Source organism: Crocodylus siamensis, chromosome 7 (genome assembly GCF_052110815.1).
Source record: "Crocodylus siamensis isolate JL-2025a chromosome 7, ASM5211081v1, whole genome shotgun sequence".
In the NCBI taxonomy this organism is placed as follows: Eukaryota; Metazoa; Chordata; order Crocodylia; family Crocodylidae; genus Crocodylus; species Crocodylus siamensis.
In genome coordinates, this window is record NC_143401.1 from 98,149,126 (window position 1) to 98,169,718 (window position 20,593).

Sequence of the window (20,593 nt, forward strand, 5' to 3'; positions counted from 1 at the left end):
TCTCTGGCTGCATCAGGAGAGACATTTGCAGTAGAAAGAGGGAACAGTCCGTCACTTTGGTCCAGAGTCAGGCAGACGCCAGGGCGGGGCGGCACCACGGGGGCTAACCGGTTCAGACCAGCGCAAGCTTCTGCAGGCTAAAGCCTCTGCTGGAGTCAGTGAGGCTGTCGCGACGAAAGCTTGTGCTTCTCTGAACGAGTTAGTCTCTAAGGTGCACCCTGCCCTGCCTTCAGTAGAAATAGTAGTCTGATTGTACAAAGCGCTGCTGAGCCCTCAGCTGCAATGCTGCATGCAGTCCGGTGCTCTGGGTCAGGAAGGGTGACCGTGAAGAGCAGGTACTGAGGGCACTGGGACTGCTGGGAAGCAGAGCCTGCCCGACAGGACAAGACCCAAGAGCTTCGCTGTTTTGCCCCACAAACCTCCCTTCGCTGCACCCCAGCTGCTTTAGCTGTAGGCATCTGCCTGTCCCCTAAAGGGGGGTGCACTCTTTCACCAACCAATACTGGAAAGCTGCACATAGTGCAGCATCCACATTGTTAAAAGGATGCTGGAAAACCGGACAGGACGAAGAAGAAAACCATAGTATGATTCATGGGTTGGAGAATATGTCTGACAGTGAAAGACTTACAGAGCTTGGCCCATTCAACTCATCAGAAGGGAGACTGAGGAGTGATTTAATTACAATTTATAATTATCCTCATGGGAGGAAACACCACGTACTGAAGGGATCTTTAATTCTGCAGAATGAGAACCAGCCCGGGGATGCTGAAGCTGGACAATGTGAAAATCAGACGCAGGTTTCTAATGGTGACAGTGATTAACCCCTGGATTGAAGTGCCACGGGAAGTGGAGCAGTACCCCTCCCTTGCTGTCTGCAAGCCCTGCCTGGCTGCCTTTCTAGAAACCACGTCTGAGCGACATACAAGTTGCCAGGCTCAGGACAGATGTAACTGGGTACCATGTAATGCCCCGGGCTGCACGGGAGGTGAAACCGGATGATCTAACAATCCCTTTAGCCTTGAACTTAACCCAGAAGCTCCCTCCTGGGGACAGTGGAAGAAAACAGGCACCTGCAAGGAGAAGGAACAAAAGGAAAGGCCTGCGGCTGCAGCGAAGTGATGAACTCTGCCAGGCAGAGCGCGCCGCCCCAGCTGTCGGGGTTCAAAGAGCCGTGACAACGACGCCCGCCGACACGTGCAGCCGGCCGGAGATCGCGCCCGGCTCCCATCCCGCAGCCTCCCTGCCAGCTCGTTATAGCACAGCATGGAGCCGTGCAGCGGGAGACACAACGCAGCAGCCACGGCGCTCAGCAGCACAGCCCCACGGCCTGCCCTCTGCTCCGCTCCCTCGCAAACACTGGCCAAGTCAAGGTCTCTGCTCTAACAGCAAAGGCCTCCCCGGCAGGCTCTGGGGCACCAGACAGATGCTGTCCCACGAGAACTGCATTGCACCAGCCCCGTAAAGCTCCCGGTCGCGGGGGGAGGCTCACACATGCCGGAGATGGGGCCTAGCCCTAGACTCCCCGCCAAGCAACAAGAACGATGGGGCCTCCCTGCCCTCGGAGCTAGAAAACAGATGCAAAAGTTCTGCACCTTGGCTTTTCCCTGAAAATGTTCTTCATTCACACGTGCCGAACACCCCCCTCCACACACTCCTGCCCCTCCCCACACGACCCCGGCAGCTCTGCACCCCCGCCCCTAACCCCCAGCTACGCACCGCTGCTTCTACATGCACCCTCCAGCCCTCGCACACCGGTACGGCCCGTGCTGCTCCCCTGGAGGACTCTACCTCTGACCACGACACACCAGTATTCCCAGCAACGCACAACTAGTCTACACACATGAAACCTCTACGCGACTAGTCCCCGACCTGCCACCCTGCCCATACAGACCCTTGCACACACCACACCATGACCCCAATGCACACACACAGCCATCCAGGATGACCGCCCAGCCCAGCACATGCACACTCCACCAGCAGTCACCCACCGGGGGGAAACACCCCAGAAATGGCTCGAGCCATTTCTCCAGAAGGCTGGGGTCTGCGATCGCCGTTTCTCTGCTTAGCACTGCAGTGATACGGGCTGCGTGGAAACCCCACGGGGCAATCCTCACATCCTAGGCCAGGAAGAGCAGAGAGCTCCTGACATGGGCAGGTCTCTCTGATGCAGTGCCCACAAGAAGCAAGTCATGCCCCTATTTCTAAGAGTCCCTGGTCATCCCCTCCTCCCATCGCATTGCAGGCGCTCTGGTCTTTCACCTGGGTTGTGGGCGACTTGGGTGAGGATTCCCACATCACACATTGTCACCTTGAACAGCAGGGAAGTACCATGGGCTACTCGACTGCAATGAAAGAAGACCCTCAGGGGCAGGATCCTCACGAGTCCCGTGCATCTCACTGCCACTAATAAGTTCCTAAGCTGGGCAATGTCCTTTCAAGTCATAAACTCCTGGCAGAGGCAGCATCTGCAATGGCATCTTGGGATCCATGGGCTCCACCGACTTGACCTTCACGGTGAACAAGAAGGCTTTATTTTCATTTTTGAGGAGCTAATGAATCAAAAGAGAAGGAAGAATTCCAAAAAGGTGATGGATTCACCCCGCGCAGGTGAGAGCTTTGTGCCCAGAGCTTATCCAGCATGTCCCAACCACGCACTTAGTCCAATAAATGATACCAGCAAATCTCCTCTGGCTCTCCCGTATTTCCTGGACCATCGTGGCAACTGCAAGCAACATTCTTCTCCCTGCTGCCCACCCACTGCTGCTGCTCCAGCCTCTCCTTTGTGCCCGAGACTGGACCACAGCACTGAGAAGTCCCCCGGACAGTGCTGGGAAGCCCCATGACTGTGCACAGCCATACACGCCTTAGCACATGCCATTTTTTCTTGGCCCCACGCTCCTAGACCTATACCCTCCTGGGCTTTCTCTGCTCCTGCCCCACTCTTTCCTGCTCGTTCTCTTTGCAGCCAGGGCCCAAGGAGGCGGCGAGAGGAGAGAAAGCCGATGGCCCCGGGCCCTGGAGCCTGGCCTGCACAGCCAGGAGGAGCAAACCCCAGGGAAGGCCTGCTTTGCCCCAGTTGGGCTCTTGCACGCACCGGGAGCCGTGAGGGGCTGGAGCAGGCTCAGTCTGGATGGAACCGCAGCCAAACTCTTAGTGAGGGCAAGCGCATTCTCCAGGGCTTGAAACTCAGCCAAATTTCACATCAGGGCGCCCCCCTTGCCAGATTTGAAGACGCAGCGCCAAAGCCTGGAGGCTTTTGAGCTTTCTCAATGAAACGGGTGGGGTCAGCCCAAGGCAGACATCCCACACCAGAAATTTCGGGCCAAATTATTCAAGTTTGGCAAAGTTCTGAGCAATGAAAAACAGAGCCTTGTCGTGCAACATGCCAGGCTTTGTTAGGTCTTGGCAACACAACGGCCTTGCCTGCCGTCACTGCCGTCCCCCGTGAGGCCAGAGGGCAGCAGGAAGGGGCAGGGAGCTTCCCCAGAGATGGAGGGCGAGTCTCACTCCTGTGCCCTTGGCCTTGGGGCAAAGCCAAACTGCTCTGGGCAGCTTCCTTCTGCAGACAGCTCCAGCATGAGCCGTCTGCCCGGACGCCGTAGCCTGGAGAGAGCAGGAAAGGAAATGAGCCCTGCAGCGAGACCTGCCTTGCCTGGCGCTGGCAAAGCAGAGGGTGCTCCAGGCAGCGAAAGCCGCAGAGCGACTTTTCCTTAAACTCTTTCTACCAGGAGATACCTTTGTACGGTATAAAGGTGCCTCGACAAAGCCTTGGCTGGGATGATGTAGCTGGGGCTGGTCCTGCTTTGAGCAGGGGTTGGACTAGATGCGACTCCTGCGGTCCCTTCCACCCTCATTGTCCATGTCCATGCAGGGATTGCTGCTCCAAAGAGGATGTGCCCACTGCTCTTACCGTACCAAACCAGGGGCAGGGCACGCCATTTTAATGCTGCCATTGACAAGGCCTAGGCCAGCCGGGGCCTTGGGGTCTTTCCTTTCATGACTGCGATATTTGCTCACCGCTCTGTTGCGGCCAGCAATGGTTTTCTATCACCTCCCTCTCCTCCTGGGACCTGCCTGCACCTACTTCTTTCTCTGTGGCTTTCCCCACAAGCAAGCGTTCAGGGTTTCCAAAGCCTCTTCCCAAGCTACAGGAGTTTGGGAGTCGAAAAAGGCTCCAGCTTGCAGACAGAGCATGGCCTAGCGAGCCAGGTGCCCAGAGAACGGTGTGTCAGCTGGAGCCAGGGCTGCAAACGGCTGAAGTCGACTACGGGCCCGGGAGGAGATGGAGGTTTTGGGCTGGGCAGCCTGCGGGGCCAGAAGGAGCCGCGGCCACGCCATTACCTCAACAAACATTTCTAGTTCAGAGGCATCCTGCCCTGCGGTTGTGGAGGGGCCGGGGGAGGGCAGAAGCAATTCCCCAGCCACACAGAATAAAGGAATCTGCACAGCACGAGAGAAATCCCGGGTCTGGTCGAGACCTCAGACACTCGATGGCATCGTGCAAGGGAGGACGTTGTAGGTGTCCGTGCAGCCAGGCTGAACAGGCTGCCACCGCCAGCCGGGAGCAACCAGAAGCAAGCAGAAGGTGGCTTCAAACCAGCAGCGGCAGGGGGACCCGTTAGGAAAAGGGCTTTGGGGTTAAGGTCCGCTCATAGCAAAGAGGACCTGGGGGTCATTGATGGGTATGGCAAGGGACTTGTGCTGTGGAGAGATGACAGACAAAGCCCATCCTTGGGACCTGAACCCAGCACATGTGCAGAGAGCCATTCCGCGTACCACCTCTCCGGCCCCCCCAGGAGCCCCTGCCCACCCCCCGCGCCGAGCGTGGTGCAGGTGGGAACCTCCTCGAGCGCCTGCCAGGTGCTTTGACTTTGCAGGCAAGGCAGGTCCCTCTACAGCAGACGTCCAACCCCCTCCGTCCACCCCAAAAAGACCGAATCCATCACCAAGAGGGGAAATATTTACACAAGTTAGTCTAGCTCCAGTTAAATATTATGCTTAGCTGTCTAGAGTCTGTGTTCCCAGGCCAGTCTATGAAATCAAAGCCTGAACTTCATAACAATTACGAAGCTAAACCGCTCGCAGTCGCAGGGAGTTGGAGTGCATTACCGGTGCGGTATTAAAACGAAGCGACTCTGCTTCCCAGGCGTCCTCGTGCTCCTGCAAACGCCCAGGAAGGGTGAGGAGCCGACCTGGTCCGCAGGTAGCGCCTCTGCTCTGCAGGGCCCGTGGAAGACGTCGGCAGTGCCTGCAAGGGCTCGGGGGCGGCCTGGTAAGGCGCTCGGGAGGGAACGGCCCCGTCTCTCCCGGGAAGTTTGTTTAGTGGAAAGTAAGCAAGTTGTCAGGGGAGAAGCTGACAGTGTTGATTCCAGCAGTTGTGCTGGGAATAAACAGCCAAGCAGATTATGTTACTGAGAAACGGCTCCGAGGACCCCGCTCACGTTCTCGGTGTCGGCCACGCTCCACGCCGGCCCTGCACCCCGGCCACGCTCCGGAGACCCCCACACGGCCCCTCCGGGAGGATCCGCGGGGAGCCCGCACCCCTGCAGCCGAGCTCCCGGTGCAGAGAAGGGACACGAGGGGCCGAGCCTTTGGACAACGTGCCGGGATCGGGCTGGGAAGGCGCGGGGGCAGAGGCGGTGCCAGGCTCGGCTCCCTTCTCCCTCCCGCTCGGCTGGAGCTCGCCACACCGTGCGCAGGGTCTGCACGCCCCAAGCCAGGTACCATCCCCGGGCCCCGCAGAGGGGCATCCATCTCTGCAGCAGCTGCATGGACTCCCCCACCCCTGCAATAGCCACCCTGCGGGGAGCCAGGGCCTCAGCTTGATTTATGAGCCTCTTTGCTCCTCCGTTTATGTAAGTGTGGTTCACGGGGCTGTGGGTGGTACAGAACAGTTATCAAGGGGCATTGGCGGGGGCTGGCAGCCCAGCCCTCCACCCCTCGCTGCCTGGAGACGGGCGCCCTTAACGCGTGCCCAGAATGTGGCAGCCCCCATCCTCCCTCCAGGTTCTGGTCTGTGGATAACACAAACATGGCCAGGATACAGTCTCATCTCAGCCCCGCCAGCACCATTATCTCTTTGCATTTGCTCTTTAATATTTACTGGGTTCATGTAAAGTGCATGGTCTGGAAAAAAAAAAAAAAAAAGAGAGAGCTGCGGCTTGAAAGACTCCAAATTTAGCAATTGCGGCAGCTCCCCTGCGGGAATGGCTAGTGGGGGCATCTCTGCAGCGCTGCTCTCCACTGCGGTCCGCTTGCATGGGGTGTTTGGAAAACACGTCCCCAGCGCCAGGCGCTGTGGAGACGTGGCCCGCAGGAGATGCTGGGGCCACTCCACCGCGTCCAGCGGATCCCAGCCAGCCCAGACGCCTGGTTGGAAGGCAGCAGCAGCCGGGCGCGCGCGGGTGCTGGAGTGTCAGCCGGCTCTCGGCTAGCGAGCAAAGGGCGAGCCGCAGCCCCGGGCCCTGGGGCCGGCCTTGCCACCTTACCTGTTAGCGTGAGGTTGCTGTACGTGTTTGAGAACTGCTCCTTTAACAAAACCAAGTGCATCTGGGCTGCCTTCTCCCTCTGCAGTTCCAGCATAATGTCTGGGTGCTGGGCGATCTTACAGCCTTTCTGCTTATCCAGGGCAATGTCGCTGCGCACAATGTCTAGAGGAAGAAGGAAAGAGAGAGAAAAAAGGGGAAGAGCCAAACCTCAGCTTTCAGTTCCACCCAAAGGGGCCAGATGCTTGAACCTAGTCCCAGCCAACGCTCCAGCCAGACAAACTGCACCAGCCAAGGGTCAGCACCTGCAGGCGCTTCGGCCCCACGCACCGCATCCACTCAAGTCCTGCGTTCACCAGACCTCACATCTTCCCCTGAATCCTGAGTCACCACCTGAAACACCCCCACTGCCCCGAGGCGCTGACCCCTGGCAGCTTATCCCCCCCATGACTGCCTTTCCCTTGCTGGGAAGTCCCGCGGTGCATATACCGAGTCTTCTCACTTCTTTGCTAGGCACTGCTCGAAGTGAGATAAACCCTCCCCGGCATCACTTCCTTGCCTTCCTCTTCTGTGCCGGCACCGGCCCCGGGTTTAACTGACAGCTGCTGCTCCAGCACCGTTTAATCCCCCTGGCCACTTCTGAAGCCTGGATGGTCACGTCTGTGGCCCTGGGAACGGCTTCTTCTGCAACCTCCACCCCCGCCCTCCGTCAAAGAAAGCAGATCAGTATTTCTTGGGCAGAGAGAAGTAGGTAGCAGTGTGAGTCTGAAGCCAGGGTAGAGATGTGCCTTCTAGGCTAACTGGATCAGAGATGCATAAGTATAAGCTTTGATGAGTAAGCGCTCACTTCATCACATCTTCCACAGCAACTGAAGTGAGCTCTGCAAATGCTTCTGCCGCTCCGACTCAGTTAGTGTGCAAGGTGCAGCTCCACCCTGCCTTCTGTCGGTGTTTCACAGGTCATGCCATAGCTTGTGGCACAGCTGTCCCGTGACATCCCCACACAAAATTACTCCCCTGACTGGGCCACAGGACAGCGAAGGGAAAGAACAGAGAGAGAAGCAAGGGGTGGCCACCCTGCCTGCTCCGGAGAGGAGAAAACAAGTCTGCAGAGGCCACTCGCTGAGCTGAGCTAAATCTGAGCAGGTGCCTGCTCTCTTCCGGCCGGCACCTCCATGCCCCAGGACAGGCGCCAGCCCTGCTCCCCAGGTGCCCTCCAGTCCCAGGACAGCTGCAGAGATGCACGCTGGAAATACGCCGGCAGCCAGAGCAGAAGGCATTCCCCTCCAGCCTCACCCTCGCTGCTCAGCCACACGCGATGTTCAATGCCCCGGGGGTGGTTTCTGGCGAGGTCCTTGCATGCTGACGTGGCCTACCTATGAACATCCTGGTCTGTCACACATGGCCCTGAAGGCTGGCAGAGCAATTCACGCACCCTAGCATACCCTTCCTGCTGACACTGGCCCCCCCGGTGCCACACAGAGCTGCACAGATCTTTCCTGTCAGCTGCAGAAAGGTCGGGGCAGGGGAAGCGACTGCCTTTGCAACCCCATCGCACCTAGCCTGGACTAGTCTTCCAAGGGCTCCTGGGAAAGCAACCCTGAAGCTAAGGTGCCCACTCCTACATCAAGGATTGATGTGGACACAAAGCAGCGGGTGTTTGATAATCTGGGGACCTGCCCAGTCTTAGCTCAGACACGTGCTCTCATCTCAGATATGCAAACCCTGCCCCAGTCACACAGCGCAGGAGCCTCGTGGGTTTTACTTCTTACCCCAGCTGTACCGGCATCCACCATCCCCTCCCCATCCCCATCCCGTCTGGAAGCAATAACCTGACCTGCTTTCCATGCTGCCGTGCAACCCAGCATCCTGCCCCGTAGACCGCTCACGCTGTTGGGAAGTAATGCGAGCCGGGACCTCCTCCAGCCTCGGCCTGCCCCACTCCCGCTTTGCTCTCTAGCCCCACGACCCCAACGCCGGCAGGGCTGGGCCAGGTTTGTGGGGGCACGGAAAGCTGCAGGGAGCACCCGGGTGCTGGGGAAGTGATGCTGGTTCTTCATTCAGGGTCGGTCTCGACTCCAAGTCAGTGCCGAGCCCTCAGCTGTGGCATGTGCAAACCCAGGAGCTCTCGAGCGTTTCTGAATCCAGGGAGGAGTGGGAGCCATTCAGGGAACACGGCCCCTCTCGAGCTGCCTCCTTCACGCAGGCTCCCTCCCAGGCCCCAACCCCCCTCCTTCTTGGGCCCCAGCCCTCTGCTCCTGTGATGCCCAAACCCATCACGCACAGTCAGGAGCAAGAACAGCCGCAGATTCACCACCGACTGCTGTTTGTGCCGGCCCATGGGCTCAGCCCGGCACGCCAGGGGTCTGCCAGGCGGGGGGGGCATCTCATTCCCGGCCCGGGCGCGATGTTCCTGGCTCCAGCGAAGAGTGCACTGCACAGCAGGAGCGAGATGAGGGCCTGCCCAGCAGCTCTCGCTCTGGGCAGGAGCCGGTGCTGCACCCTCGGACACGGCCTCCTTCCTGTGGGGCACGGCCTGGAGAGCGGCAGAGGCCACGTGACAACCAGGCCATCCCAGGAAACTGGCGCAGTGTCCTGGCGAGCAGGGTGGTGGGGCACTACTGCTCTGTCCACACCTGTCTTCTGGGGAGAGAAGGGGATGGTTTTTGTCTCCCCAGAGCTGTGGGGAGGTTTGCAGGGAAGGCACCTGCCAGGAGCCAAGGAGCGGCTAACTCCCAAGCTGGAGCGGAGCCAGGCAACACAGAGCGGCAATCCTCGGGGCACCAGGCTCACCCCCACGCGGCCCCGCTGGTACACGTCTACCAGGAGGAGTTATTTGTTATTTCCATGACAGCAACACCTTGGGAAACCAGTGCCCCCTGAGCGCCCAGGGCCGCACAAACTCAGGTGGGCACCTTGGCCACCCTCCAGCTCCAAGCACCTCCACAAGCAGATACAGGCAGGAAGACTGAGCAGCAGTTGTTAAGCTCTCCAGTGCATCAGCTCCCAAGAAATATGGACCTGTTACAGTTCTTGCCCCCTCCCGACAACCCATGGGACCTCTCAGAGCTGCATTTAAATTGCTTTAAAGCAAAGCGGAACAAAGACTGCAGAGCGCAGGGCCATCGGGAAGGGACAACGGGAGCTGGGGACGCCGGCGAGCTCTGCTGGGCAGCCAGGCAGTGTCAGCTCTGCAGGGCGTTTCAAGTATCTTAATCTGCTGGGCTCCCCATCGGTTTTCCTCCGCGCTCGCTGCCGCAGTACCCGAGCGCCTTCCAGTCGTGCGTTATGCAATGTGACTAACGTCTACCACATGTTGTTTGTTTGCTTGTCCTCTCCTGGGGGCAGACGGGTGTGCACTGGAGTGTCTCCCTGCCAGGGGGTGCTTTCTTGGATACACACGTTGCCCTCCGTACCTTACACACAGCAGCACAAAGAAATGCCCTTTGAAGGGAAGGTGGAGAGGCTTGCGATAGCTCCTGGGGAATGTCACCCTGCAGCCCTGGACCGGCAGTCCATCCTGCACACAACGCATCGCGCCCTGTGCAGAGCTCCCTCGGAGGAGGAAGGCAACACCCCTGCAAAGCTGGCTCTGTCACCTGCACCCGGGGGGCTCCCCAGGCCGGGGGCTGGCAGGCTCCGGCTGCGCGCGCTCTCGCTGCTAACGCAGCGCGTTGTGTACAGCTGCACAGCAGAATTGATGGTGCAGCCGCATCCCTAATGCAGTATGAAGGGAGCACACCCATGTGGCAGGTCAGGTGAGCTGCGGCTGACTGCAGGACAAGAACGTCCTGGGGACCCGGTTTCAACGTGCAGGGAAAAATGCAGAGGGCTCGCGGTGCCCAGAGTCCCCCGCCAGGCTGCTGGGCCAGGCAGCACGAGCATCTGGCTCAGTGAACCAGCCAGCCCCCTGGACAAGGTAACTCGTGCTCCATCATTTCCCCATACACCTGGGTACCACAGCACCTCCCGCCTGGAGGGAAACAGGAGACCCTGTGCACTCCCGCCTCACTCCTGGACAGTGCCTCTGCCCCCTCCATGGTGCCGGGAGCTATTTCTCAGGAAGGTTTTGCTTCCAGGAGCTTCAGAGAACGTGCGTACCCCCCCGTGCCAGCATCTACTCTGCAGACACCAAGCACGGTGGGCTAACAGGACAACTGGCTGCCCACAAAACCCGTAGCTGGTACCTCTAAGTGATGGGCGAGAGCAGAGAGCAGCCGCCCTTTCTGCTGCAACAGAAACCCGCATGCCGAGCCAGCTCCTCAGTCAGAGCTGCTGTAAGCTGTCCTAAAACTGCCTGAGGGCAGAGGCCCAGCCCTGGGGACTTCTCTGTCACCACCCCCCTGCAGTGGGGGCGTCTCCACCCTCCCAGCGCCTGGCCCTCCTCCCTGCTGCTGCAGCGGAAATCAGAAAGCCCTTCATGCTCTGCTGCCTGCCCCCGGGGCCTGGGCCAGGGCACAGGCACCCAGGACAAGGGGGCATGCAGGGGTTTTCAAGACCCCCGTGTACAACCTCCTCGTTTGAGCTGCTCTCCTCCTGGGGTCTGGGCCCACTGGACTCGAGCATCCACAGCAACAAGTGGCTACCTTAGCCATCCTCCACAGCATACGGGCCCGCAGGCTGTTTAGACTTTTTAGTCTTAGCAAAAGAAGTGAAAAGATCAATTTAAGCAGTGACTGAATGAGCTTTTCCATTTCTGGAAACGAGCAAGGCGGTTTTGCGCAGTGCCGCTCCCAGCAGAGATCAGACGCAGACACACAGGCCAGTTCACGGCAAATCGTAATGCTTATCAAACATGCTGGTAAAAACAAAGGTTGGTGACATTAGCACCAGTTTAATGATGTTTCAAACGCATCTGTCCCGAGGTTTACAACGTGCCCATTGACTGTGGTGCAACCAGGGCTGTAAGCAGGTTGACCAGGGGCCAAGCCTAGCTGCCAGGGTCAAGCAGCTGCTACTCGGGGGGGGGGGCTTGCTGTGTGCGCGCTGGCATGACGAACTGCATCTCCAGGGAGGGGATGAGGCTCTGCTGCCTAGAAAGAAGCAACACACAAAAGGAAAATTTTCTAAGAGAATTTTGGACGTGAACCAGAAACAGCGGGTAACAAGCTGCCAGTCTTCGTGGCCTCATTCCCCCACCGGACGTAGCTAACCTGTCGGGATCCAGGCGCTCGACTGCACCATTGCCCATGGTCAGAGAGCGACGCCTGTGGACACCTGCAGCTGGACAGTTTGCTATTTTATACAGCAGAGACAAGAAAGTAGCAATGGGCTTTTCCTGCCCAAGCAGCTCCCTCTGCATCAGCAGTGCCCCCCCTCCTCCCAGGAGGCAGACGGCGACGTTTGCAGGAAGAAGGGCAGTGAAATAAAACGCACTAACCAGCCAGGTACCTGGGGACGCTTCATTTCACTGGACAACAAATCAAATCAGATGGATGCAAAGGGGGGTCTTCCCTGCCCCAGCAGCACCCAACACACCAATGGGTCTTTCCCCTCTCTGATCACCATGGCCCAGATTCATACGCATGGGGAGCTCTTCCCATTGCCAAATCTCTCCTACCCAGAAAGGCAAATAGTTTGTGTTTTTCTTAAAGTTCCACCCAGACTTTTATTTTTAAAAATGCTCTTAGCCCCCAGAAGTGGGCTGGAATACTTCAAGATACAAAGGCAGGACATCTGACAGGCTCAGAAACTAAGGAGAAGAAAGTTTACCATTTTTTAAAAGTATTAATTTTGGAGCCCGTCTCATGATGTTGGGGGGTCAGGACTGGAGAGACTGCCTCTCTCAACAAACAAGACTAGATACTTGCTGTTGGAGGGACGCATTATTCAAATCAGCTAGTTTGCATATTCTCAAATTAGTTTCATGCAACCACATCTCCTCTAAAAAAATGCAGTAAATCAGCTACGATTTTGGTGCTGATAAAGGTGCTGATCAGAACATTTCAGAACCATAATTGCCATTTCAACCTTAATTCCCGAGGGGATGCATGACCTTACAGCATTTAATCATACTGCCACATATTGTTCTCCTCGAGCCGATCAGCAGCAGCCTCCGACACGAGGACTGCAGCACTCGCTGCCTCCATTCAAGCTACGGTCGTAACGGGCACTGGGAAACGGTGCTCTCTCACAGGCAGAGCAGGCAAGGACAGGCAAAAGTCACACCTTTTGCAAGCAGGTTCCCCAGGTATTTGCTGGACAGCGTGAAATGCTGGGTGAGTTCTCCTGAGCTCTGGTCTTGGCTCAGAGAAAGGAGCACAGCCTAGAGCAGCGGTTCTCACCCTGGTGCCACAGCCCCGGGGCTGCCTCGAGAGCCTTTCAAGGGTGCCGCGGGGCACCGCGCAATGTCAGCACTGTTAGGTGTGCACACAAGAGTCACAGGATACACCCAGAGATTTCAAAGAGAAATCCAGTGCCAAAACCGTTCTGCTCCGCTGTGGTCTTTGAGTTCTTTGCAAGAGGAAGAATTACTCCAGTATTTTTCTGTAATCAGAAAGGAAGAGAGAAGGAAGAGCTGGCACTTTCCAAGCGGGGCCCGGGGTTTAGGGAGGTTGAGAACCACTGATCTAAAGTCCGAGCAGAAGTACACAGGGACCAGCAAGCACACACAATAGGCACGCACTCTCCGAAAGGCAGAGTAGCTGATGCTAGATGTTATTTGCTACATTATGGATCTGGGCTTTACATTCAATTGTGCTAGAAATGATATTATCTATACAATGGGATGATGATACTTTGGGCTGTCCTGCAAAACTCAAGACGGAGGCACCCTTACAGCTGAGCTTGGGTTCATTCCCTTTCCGGGAGCGGCTGCAGATGCCAGATCTTTACTCAGACAAAACACAGGAGAGAGTGAGAGACAAGGTGCATTTATCCCAGCAGAACGAAGGCTGAGAGGGAAAGCAGCACGCTTTACAGATACACCCGGGCTAAGCACCAAGGGAAGACGAGAACCACGTCAGCTCAAGGACAATGCTGGCATGAGAACCAGGGGGAACAAGCTGGCTGCTGATAGATGTAGGCTGGAAATTAAAAGGTCTGCAAGCATGAGCGAAGTGAGGGTCTGGAAGTGCCTCCCACAAGCAGTGTTTATACATGGGGCCGTGAGTGGCGCTTGCAGCAGCAGGACGCCGGACTCCCTGCACGAGGAGCCGGGCAGCGGGGCAGGGGCTGGTCACTGCAGCTGCGACAAGGAAACAGTGGCTGAGGCTTGCTGCCCATTACACCAGGTTACGGAGCAGCCCAAGGACGGTGACTCCCTCCTGGGACCAGCAGAGCATTCAGGAATATTATTTCCCCTGATTTAACCCCACTCGTGCCATCTCCTGTACTAATTTCACCGTGGCAGCTAGGAAAAAACTCACCAACTTGGTTTTCCCGTGGGCTGAGGAGAAAGATGGCTATTTCAGCACCTTGCAGGGAGGTGCTCGAGTCCAAGAGCCAGAGGGGCAGCGACCACGATGTCCCAGCTCACCAAATGCAAGAAACAGACTTGCCAGTTAAAGGAAGTGGTGCATTATATTTATACATGGCTAAAGGACAACTTGGAGACTAGGTTTCTCAGGCAGTACCCCTCTGAAAACAACTTGTGAAGTGAGGGTGTCCAGACTGGCCTGGAGGGTAAAGGTCAGACCGTGCACAGGGCAAGGGTCTTTGGGGCGATATCTTTTATTGCACCAGCTGCCCGGCTGGGATGAAGTTAGACGAGTGTTCAAACACAAGGCATTCTTCACCAGGTCGGAGGGAAGAAGCAGGCACGGCAATGATTAAAAACAGCGGGTAGGGCTGTGAAATCGGAGAAGGGAGCGAGTCCCTGGGGTGGCAGACAGACAATTAACAAGGACAGAAAATGTCACTTCTAACCCCAAGCACACAACCAGCCACATGCCTCTGGACATTTGCTATTTCTCCGACTCGGCGTCTAAGGGCCCCGTACACAACAAAAGCACGGCATCCTGGAGACAACTGTGAAACACAGACATCTCGAGGCTGAGCCGAGGACGCTCGCATAAATTTCACTTGGGAACCGGAGCTCAGGCTCTGCTCTCCCTGCTGCTGCTGGTGGTCACAGCTTGCACTGGGATGGGCTCGGCCACCGTCTTCTCCAAGTCTGGGCACCTCCCCAGGGCCAGAGCAGGCCCGTGCCACCACACCCCACACCTTCTGCTGTGGGGTGCACCTGGGAACTCATCAACTTGCAAGTGCAAAAGAATGAGCAGCAGCTTTGTTCTCGCCCACTGCACGACTCCTTGCAATTAGCACTTTCTAGTCAGGAGAGGTCCAAGACCGAGAGAGCTGGTGCTGTTTCTGGTCATGGTTCAGAAGTACAGGCAGGCATCTTAAGGGAAAGGCTGCGAAGCACTTAACATCTGCACAAGCCAGTGCAATGCCCTCCTCAGGCTCGTGGACATGGTTCACACACAAATAGTCTACTCGCCTGCCGTGTCTTAGGTGTTCAGACTCTCCCTCATCATGGTGGGCAAGCGCCTGTACCTCAACACACCGCGCTCAGACTAGGATACAGCAATGAACCTCCGATTCAGGCCTCAAAGGGTCTCTCTCCATCCGAGCTCTGTCTGCTAGAGGAATCCGCCTGGATGAGCTACGCGTGGAACTTGGCACAGAGATACGTGGCCCTTCCTCTCCACACTGGGAAAATGGAGGAAGGCAAAAGCTGTGAAAATTTCCCAGAACTGGCTTCTGGCTTTTGTCTGAAGTTTGTTTCCCCTCTGCATTTTCCAGCCACTATGTTTGCTAGCTCAAATCCACCCTGGCACCGCCATCTGACAATTATATGGGGCTCCACTTCCCAAAAAACAGGTGTCTGTGTCACAAAACACACCCAAGCATTTCATGGCCCTGGACAAGGTGCCAAAGAGCGGACGACCATGAGGACAGGACTCCCCACTTCCAGCGGGAATCCTTTGAAGCAGGGCAGCCTTGCGAGTCCAGGGCCTCTCTACGGGCCGCCCCTGTTCTGAGCAGAGAGGGCTCCAGCCAGTTCAGGATGTTTCAGGAATAATAAATCCAGGCTTTGTTAATTTAATTGAAAAAAGGCAAAGTGGCAGCAAGCTGGCCTGCATCCACCCCAGGGAACGAGGGGGTTGAGGCTCCTCCTTTCCATGACTCACCTCCTTCGCTGCCTGGGCTCCTTTGCTCATTGTTTTATAAATAAGCACCAACTAGTCCACAGTAAAGTTTAATGGGCTACACATTTAAAGACTTTCTCGGTTGTGTTAGCCCTCACAGTCAGTGCCTGGGTCTATTAATCCAGAAATTGCACCTTTTTTTCAAATTTAAAAGAAATATGCCGCCAGACTGAGACTTTGAAGCTGCACTTCAGCACACAGCAACTTTTTAGAGCTGAGCCCTAGAGACGGGGAAGCACCCCTGCTCCCAAATGATTTTAGGGCAGGCAGAGGTGGCTTCTGTCCTCTGTGGTTCACCAATGCTTAGCACGGACAGTCTAGAAAAGAGTTGTACCAGCAACAGCAAAGACTGCTGCAGGCTGCACAATGGACATTTCTATGCAGGATTCAGAGAGAGACTGGCACAGATAGAAATGTGAACATACAGGTGCCAGGAAGAGGAGAAAAGTCCACAAAGTGCTGTTTAGTTGCTATTATAGGTTATGCTACTGCAGCTGTGTCCTCACCGGCAATGCTACAAAACAATTTTGCAAGGACTCTTTATCAGCCCGTCCCTTCCAGCTGAGGTGGCGAAGCCAGTCTGTTCCAGCCGCCTCAGCCCACAACGAGGGGTGTTTGGGAGCCAGGCCCCAGAGCCCCGCATCCCAGACCGGGAGGGCAGACGCAGAAGAGGCCTGAGGTCCATGAATCCAAAGCACTGCTCTTTCAGCCCCTCCGAGCCCATTCCTCCAGCGATGCGGCCCTGATGGACATTTCATCCCTTTCTCCCACCGTTTCATTAACCACTTCCTCACAGATATTTCTGCCTGATAAGCCTGCACCTTGTCCCTGTCACTCCTCAAAGCCCTCCGGCAGCCTTGCCTACAAACGGGAGTGCCTTGAAATAAAGCAACACGCAAGCCTCTGGACCCGCAGACATGCATGTGCCTGAATGAGTGGCCCTCCAGGCCTCACGACCTCGTTCTCCCTGCCTGGGTACTGCCACGTCCCCACCTGGCCACTGATTGCAGCTCCCCGGGGCAAGGCTGGCTCCACACAGGCAAGTGAAGATCATCTGTTTATTCCTTCCACCAAATGCCAGAGGGCCCATCCCGCGTGAGAACGCCGCGATTCCACGCACACAGTGAAACGACAGTCTGTGCCGCTGGGGGGATCGAGCCACGTCCGTTCAGCCCCGCTCCTGCCCTATACTCAAAGCCAGAACTCCCACTTCCACACACACTCCGCTCCACAGCGAGGGACTCATCCCATTTTTTGTTGAGTCCTGTTACTACGGGATCTGAAATCCTGAACCCAAAATACTCGCCACAGGGTTCAATGGAAAAGCTGGCCAATGCATCGCAGACAAGTCCACATGCCCTCCCTCCGGAAAACGAAGACTAACACCATGGCTGGGCCGGCGCTTGCCACAGCGCCATAAACACCCACCTGCCAGGCGGCCTCCACCTAGATGGGTCCCAGAGATGAGTCCTGGGTGGCCTCTTGGGATGCCTTCGGCACAGATGTAAATTCTTATATTTGTGCATATATATTCTTATACATAGATGTACAACCCTTCACAAGAGCTGCACTGCAGAGTCCCACGCTGCCTTCCCTGCGGTAGCACCCCAACCCCTTCCAACGTCTTCTCCTGCTTTTCCCCCATCATCCCACCTCAGCCTCAGTAACCCATGTTAAATGCCAGACACCGGCCTCTCAAAATCACAGAGCCCCAGAATCGGAGACGTGGGGCTGGAAGGGAGCTCCACAGCTCACATTTAGTCCCAGCCCTGCTTGAGGCAGGATCAGCCCTGTGCAAACCAGCCCAGACAAACCCATTGTGTCTGAGCTTAGACAAAAAAAAGCAGAAACCCCCACCTAACAGGGGGCGAAAAGGGGTCAGTAAGGTGACTTTTGCAGCCCCGTCCCACCCCCACACTGCCTGCCGGACTCCCCCTTCAGCCACGAGGCTGGGGTAGACCGCGGAGCAGAGGCCCTCCCTGCAGCGTGCGGTTCAGTGCCCGACACCACGGAGCCTTCGTTCCAGGGGGCCTCCTTGGGTACCCCTGCCGCAAGGCCCCCCGGGGATGCCCACCGAGCCCTCCAAGATAACGTGGCTGCCAGGGCACGGCGAGGTGGCATCAGGATTTCGTTTCGGAGAGCTGGATCCCTCCGGCGAAGCCCTTGGTGCAGCACAGCACAAAAGATCCTCTCTGATTAAATGAGAGCTACCGGCCGTGGGGCTCGCATAGAGATCTTAGGAACAAATAAGAAACCTTGGCTTCCAGGCAGGAAATCCCCTTTACTACACCTTTCTGATTTACACTGATCCCTGATACGCACCACATGTGTCCCCTCCTGCCTTGACCCGCATTCGCAATGGTTCTGTTCCACATTTAAGTGATGAAAAGTTAAGACCTGTGGTTACAACTTCTATGAGAAACTTCATTTTGAAGGGCTGCTACATTTCAACTTTATTGCCATGAGGAAAACTGAAGGAACAAAAGCTTTCAGTCATTCCCCAACCTGAAAAGCCCTTGTGAAGACATTTAGTAAGTGTAAGTTCTCTGCCGCCGGTTGTTGAAATGCTGACCTGTGGGTTAAAGCAGCAGCATTCGTTTCTACAAATGTTTTGCATAAACACTGTCCGCAGCTCTATTCTTCCTCGAGATGCCAGACCACAGTTGGCTTTGGCTCTTAAACTGTCTGTCAAAAGACAAAATCTTCCCTGGAGATGGTAGGGTGGCCTGGACACAGGTAGCAACACCCCCCCCCCCCCCACCACCGTGAAACAAGAAAACAAGATACGGAGAGACCGAAAAAAAATGGCGTGACAAGTCCCACCTGCCGGGGAGCAGCAAGATACCAAGGTGCCAGGGAGCAAGATCCAATCTAAGTTTGGAGAGAAGCAAGAAAAGGATCAGAAAACTGGCCAACGTGCCTGCTTTTTCCATTCGGTGCTTCCCTCTTTGAGGAGATCTCTGCAAACTTCCTCTTTTCTACAGACCTGCCCACTGGGATCTGTCTGGTATTAATTGGCTCCCTAAATAATTACTTATGGAAAATCTTCAGCTAATGGCTCTTTTAAGTTGCAGAGCTACAAAAAAGTATTTTAAAAAATAAACAAGTGTGAAACAAAAATATTGCTACTTTTCTATTGGTACTTATCGGCTGCTGCTGCTGCTGCTGCTTTACTTAGCTGGAGGGCAGAGATAGGGCCTGAAGTTTCTTTGTGTTGATTATTGCTGGCAGAAAGTGTCCCGGGAAAAGTGGCACTTGGAAAAGTTCTCCGCAGAAGAGAGAGACAGCAGCACGAACGGAGGCGGCGACGCCAGTAGCCAGGAAAACATCCGAGATGCTGACATGCTTTACAGCAGGATCGGACAGCTCTGCGCGACGGGAGCAGCGTGTCCGCGCGGGCGGCGAGGCCGGGCGCAGGTGAGGCGCGGCACGGAGCGGCACCCCGGGGCGGCGGGGGCTCGGAGGAAGGGGGGAGGCAGCGATAATCCTCATCACGCGGACACCCCGCGCCCGGCCCCGGCCCCGGCCCCGCCGGGCGAGCCCGGGGCAGGACCCGCGGGACCGGGCGGGGCGCTCGGACAGGCGGAGAAGGCGCGGCGGCGGCGGCGGGCGCGACGCGCGGGGCAGACGCCGGCGTCCCCTGCCCCTGCCGGCCCCGGGCCGCCCCGGGGGTCCCGGGCCCCCGCCCCTGCCCCGCTCACCGTCCTCGTAGTTCTTGAGGTAGTAGTCGGGGCCGGGCCCGCCGCGGCTCTTGGCCGGGTTCTTCACGTTCTGGAAGTGCAGGAAATCCGTCCTCTTGCCCGCGAAGCGCAGGAAGGCGGGGGCCAGGCCGCGGGCCAGGGTCACCAGGCGCCGGGAGCTGGGAGGGGAGAGAGGCGCTGAGCGGCTCCGCGTCGCCGCCCGCCGCCGCCCCGCGCCCCGCGGCCGGGCGGCCCTACCTGAGGAAGTCGATCCAGCCGTCGTGGATGACGGAGGGGTCGAGCTGCAGCGAGAGGAAGCTGTCGCCGGCGGCCCGCACGGCGCTCTTGGTGTTCACGTCCAGGAGCACCAGCGTCCGCCCCTTCGCACCTGGCGCCGCGGCCGCGGGGGGGGCGCGCCGGTCGGGCGGGGCGGCGAGGGCGAGCTGCGCCAGCAGCGCCAGGCCGGGGCCCACGAGGGCGAGCAGCCCGGGGGGGCAGCAGCGCGGGCAGGGCATGCCGGGCGGTGCTGGTGGCGAGTGCGGGCGGGCGCGCGGCCGGGCCGGGCCGGGCCGGGCCGTGCCGTGCCGTGCCGCGGGGCGGTGGAGGGAGCGCACGCCCCTGCCCAGCCTTCCCGCGGCCGGTGCCAAGACGCGGCTCCCGGCGCCGCCCCTTTCGCGGGGGCCGGCTGCAGGCACCGCGCCGCTCCTCCAAGGTAAGGGCAGGCTCCCGGCTTAACCCTCTCGGCGCGGGGGCCCGCGCCTCGCCCGCCCTACCTGCGCCTCCAGGTGCGGCGCCGGGGGCCGAGCCCGCGCCCGGCGGCCCCGGGGCGCAGAGCCGGGGCAGGAGCCCAGCGCCCCCTGCCGGCCCCGCCCCGCCCCGCCCCGCCTGGCGCGGGGCCGCCGCAGACGGGCCGGCCGGCCGGTGCCAGCGGCGCCCGGAGCGCACGCGGCTCTCCCCGGGCGGGGCGCGGGCGCGGGCGCGGGGCTCCCGGGCCGGGAGGGGACGCGCTGCGGGGCCAGGTGCCCCGGCGGGAAGGCGCCTCGCATCCGGGCCTGCCTCCCTGGCCGGCTCGCTGAGCCGCCCGCCGCGCCGGGAGCCGAGGCTTGCATCTCCGGCCGGCTCGGACTCCCTGCAGGCGCCGCAGCCCGTGGCGGGCAGGTTCTGCACCGGCACGGGGAGACCGCGGGAAAGGTTTCTTTCTCTCTGGCGCTGGGCTCTGCAGCGCCGCACTGCGCCGGGGCCTGTTTGGGCTCCAGGGCCCTGGCAGCTGCCCTGT

The 20,593-nt window shown here is 58.1% G+C and overlaps 1 protein-coding gene across 15 annotated transcripts in view; it reads right to left on the reverse strand.

Annotated features, from left to right (window-relative positions):
• HPSE2 (heparanase 2 (inactive)) overlaps positions 1-20,593 on the reverse strand; it is a 138,955-nt gene that overhangs the window by 115,385 nt on the left and 2,977 nt on the right. For 7 of the 15 annotated variants that reach the window (XR_016443676.1, XR_016443675.1, XM_090058787.1 and 4 more), the window contains exons 2-3: positions 19,576-20,589; positions 19,339-19,496 (exon numbers count right to left, since the gene is read on the reverse strand). Coding sequence is in view for 13 of the 15 variants with exons in the window: in XM_090058787.1 (XP_089914913.1) it covers positions 19,339-19,496; positions 19,576-20,589 (1,172 nt within the window). In the remaining 2 variants the exon portion in view is untranslated. Of the gene's footprint in view, positions 1-6,488; positions 6,651-11,298; positions 11,519-18,105; positions 18,323-18,460; positions 18,509-19,338; positions 19,497-19,575; positions 20,590-20,593 lie in introns of those variants that run through there. The other 8 variants (XM_090058790.1, XM_090058798.1, XM_090058789.1 and 5 more) reach the window with 7 other exon arrangements.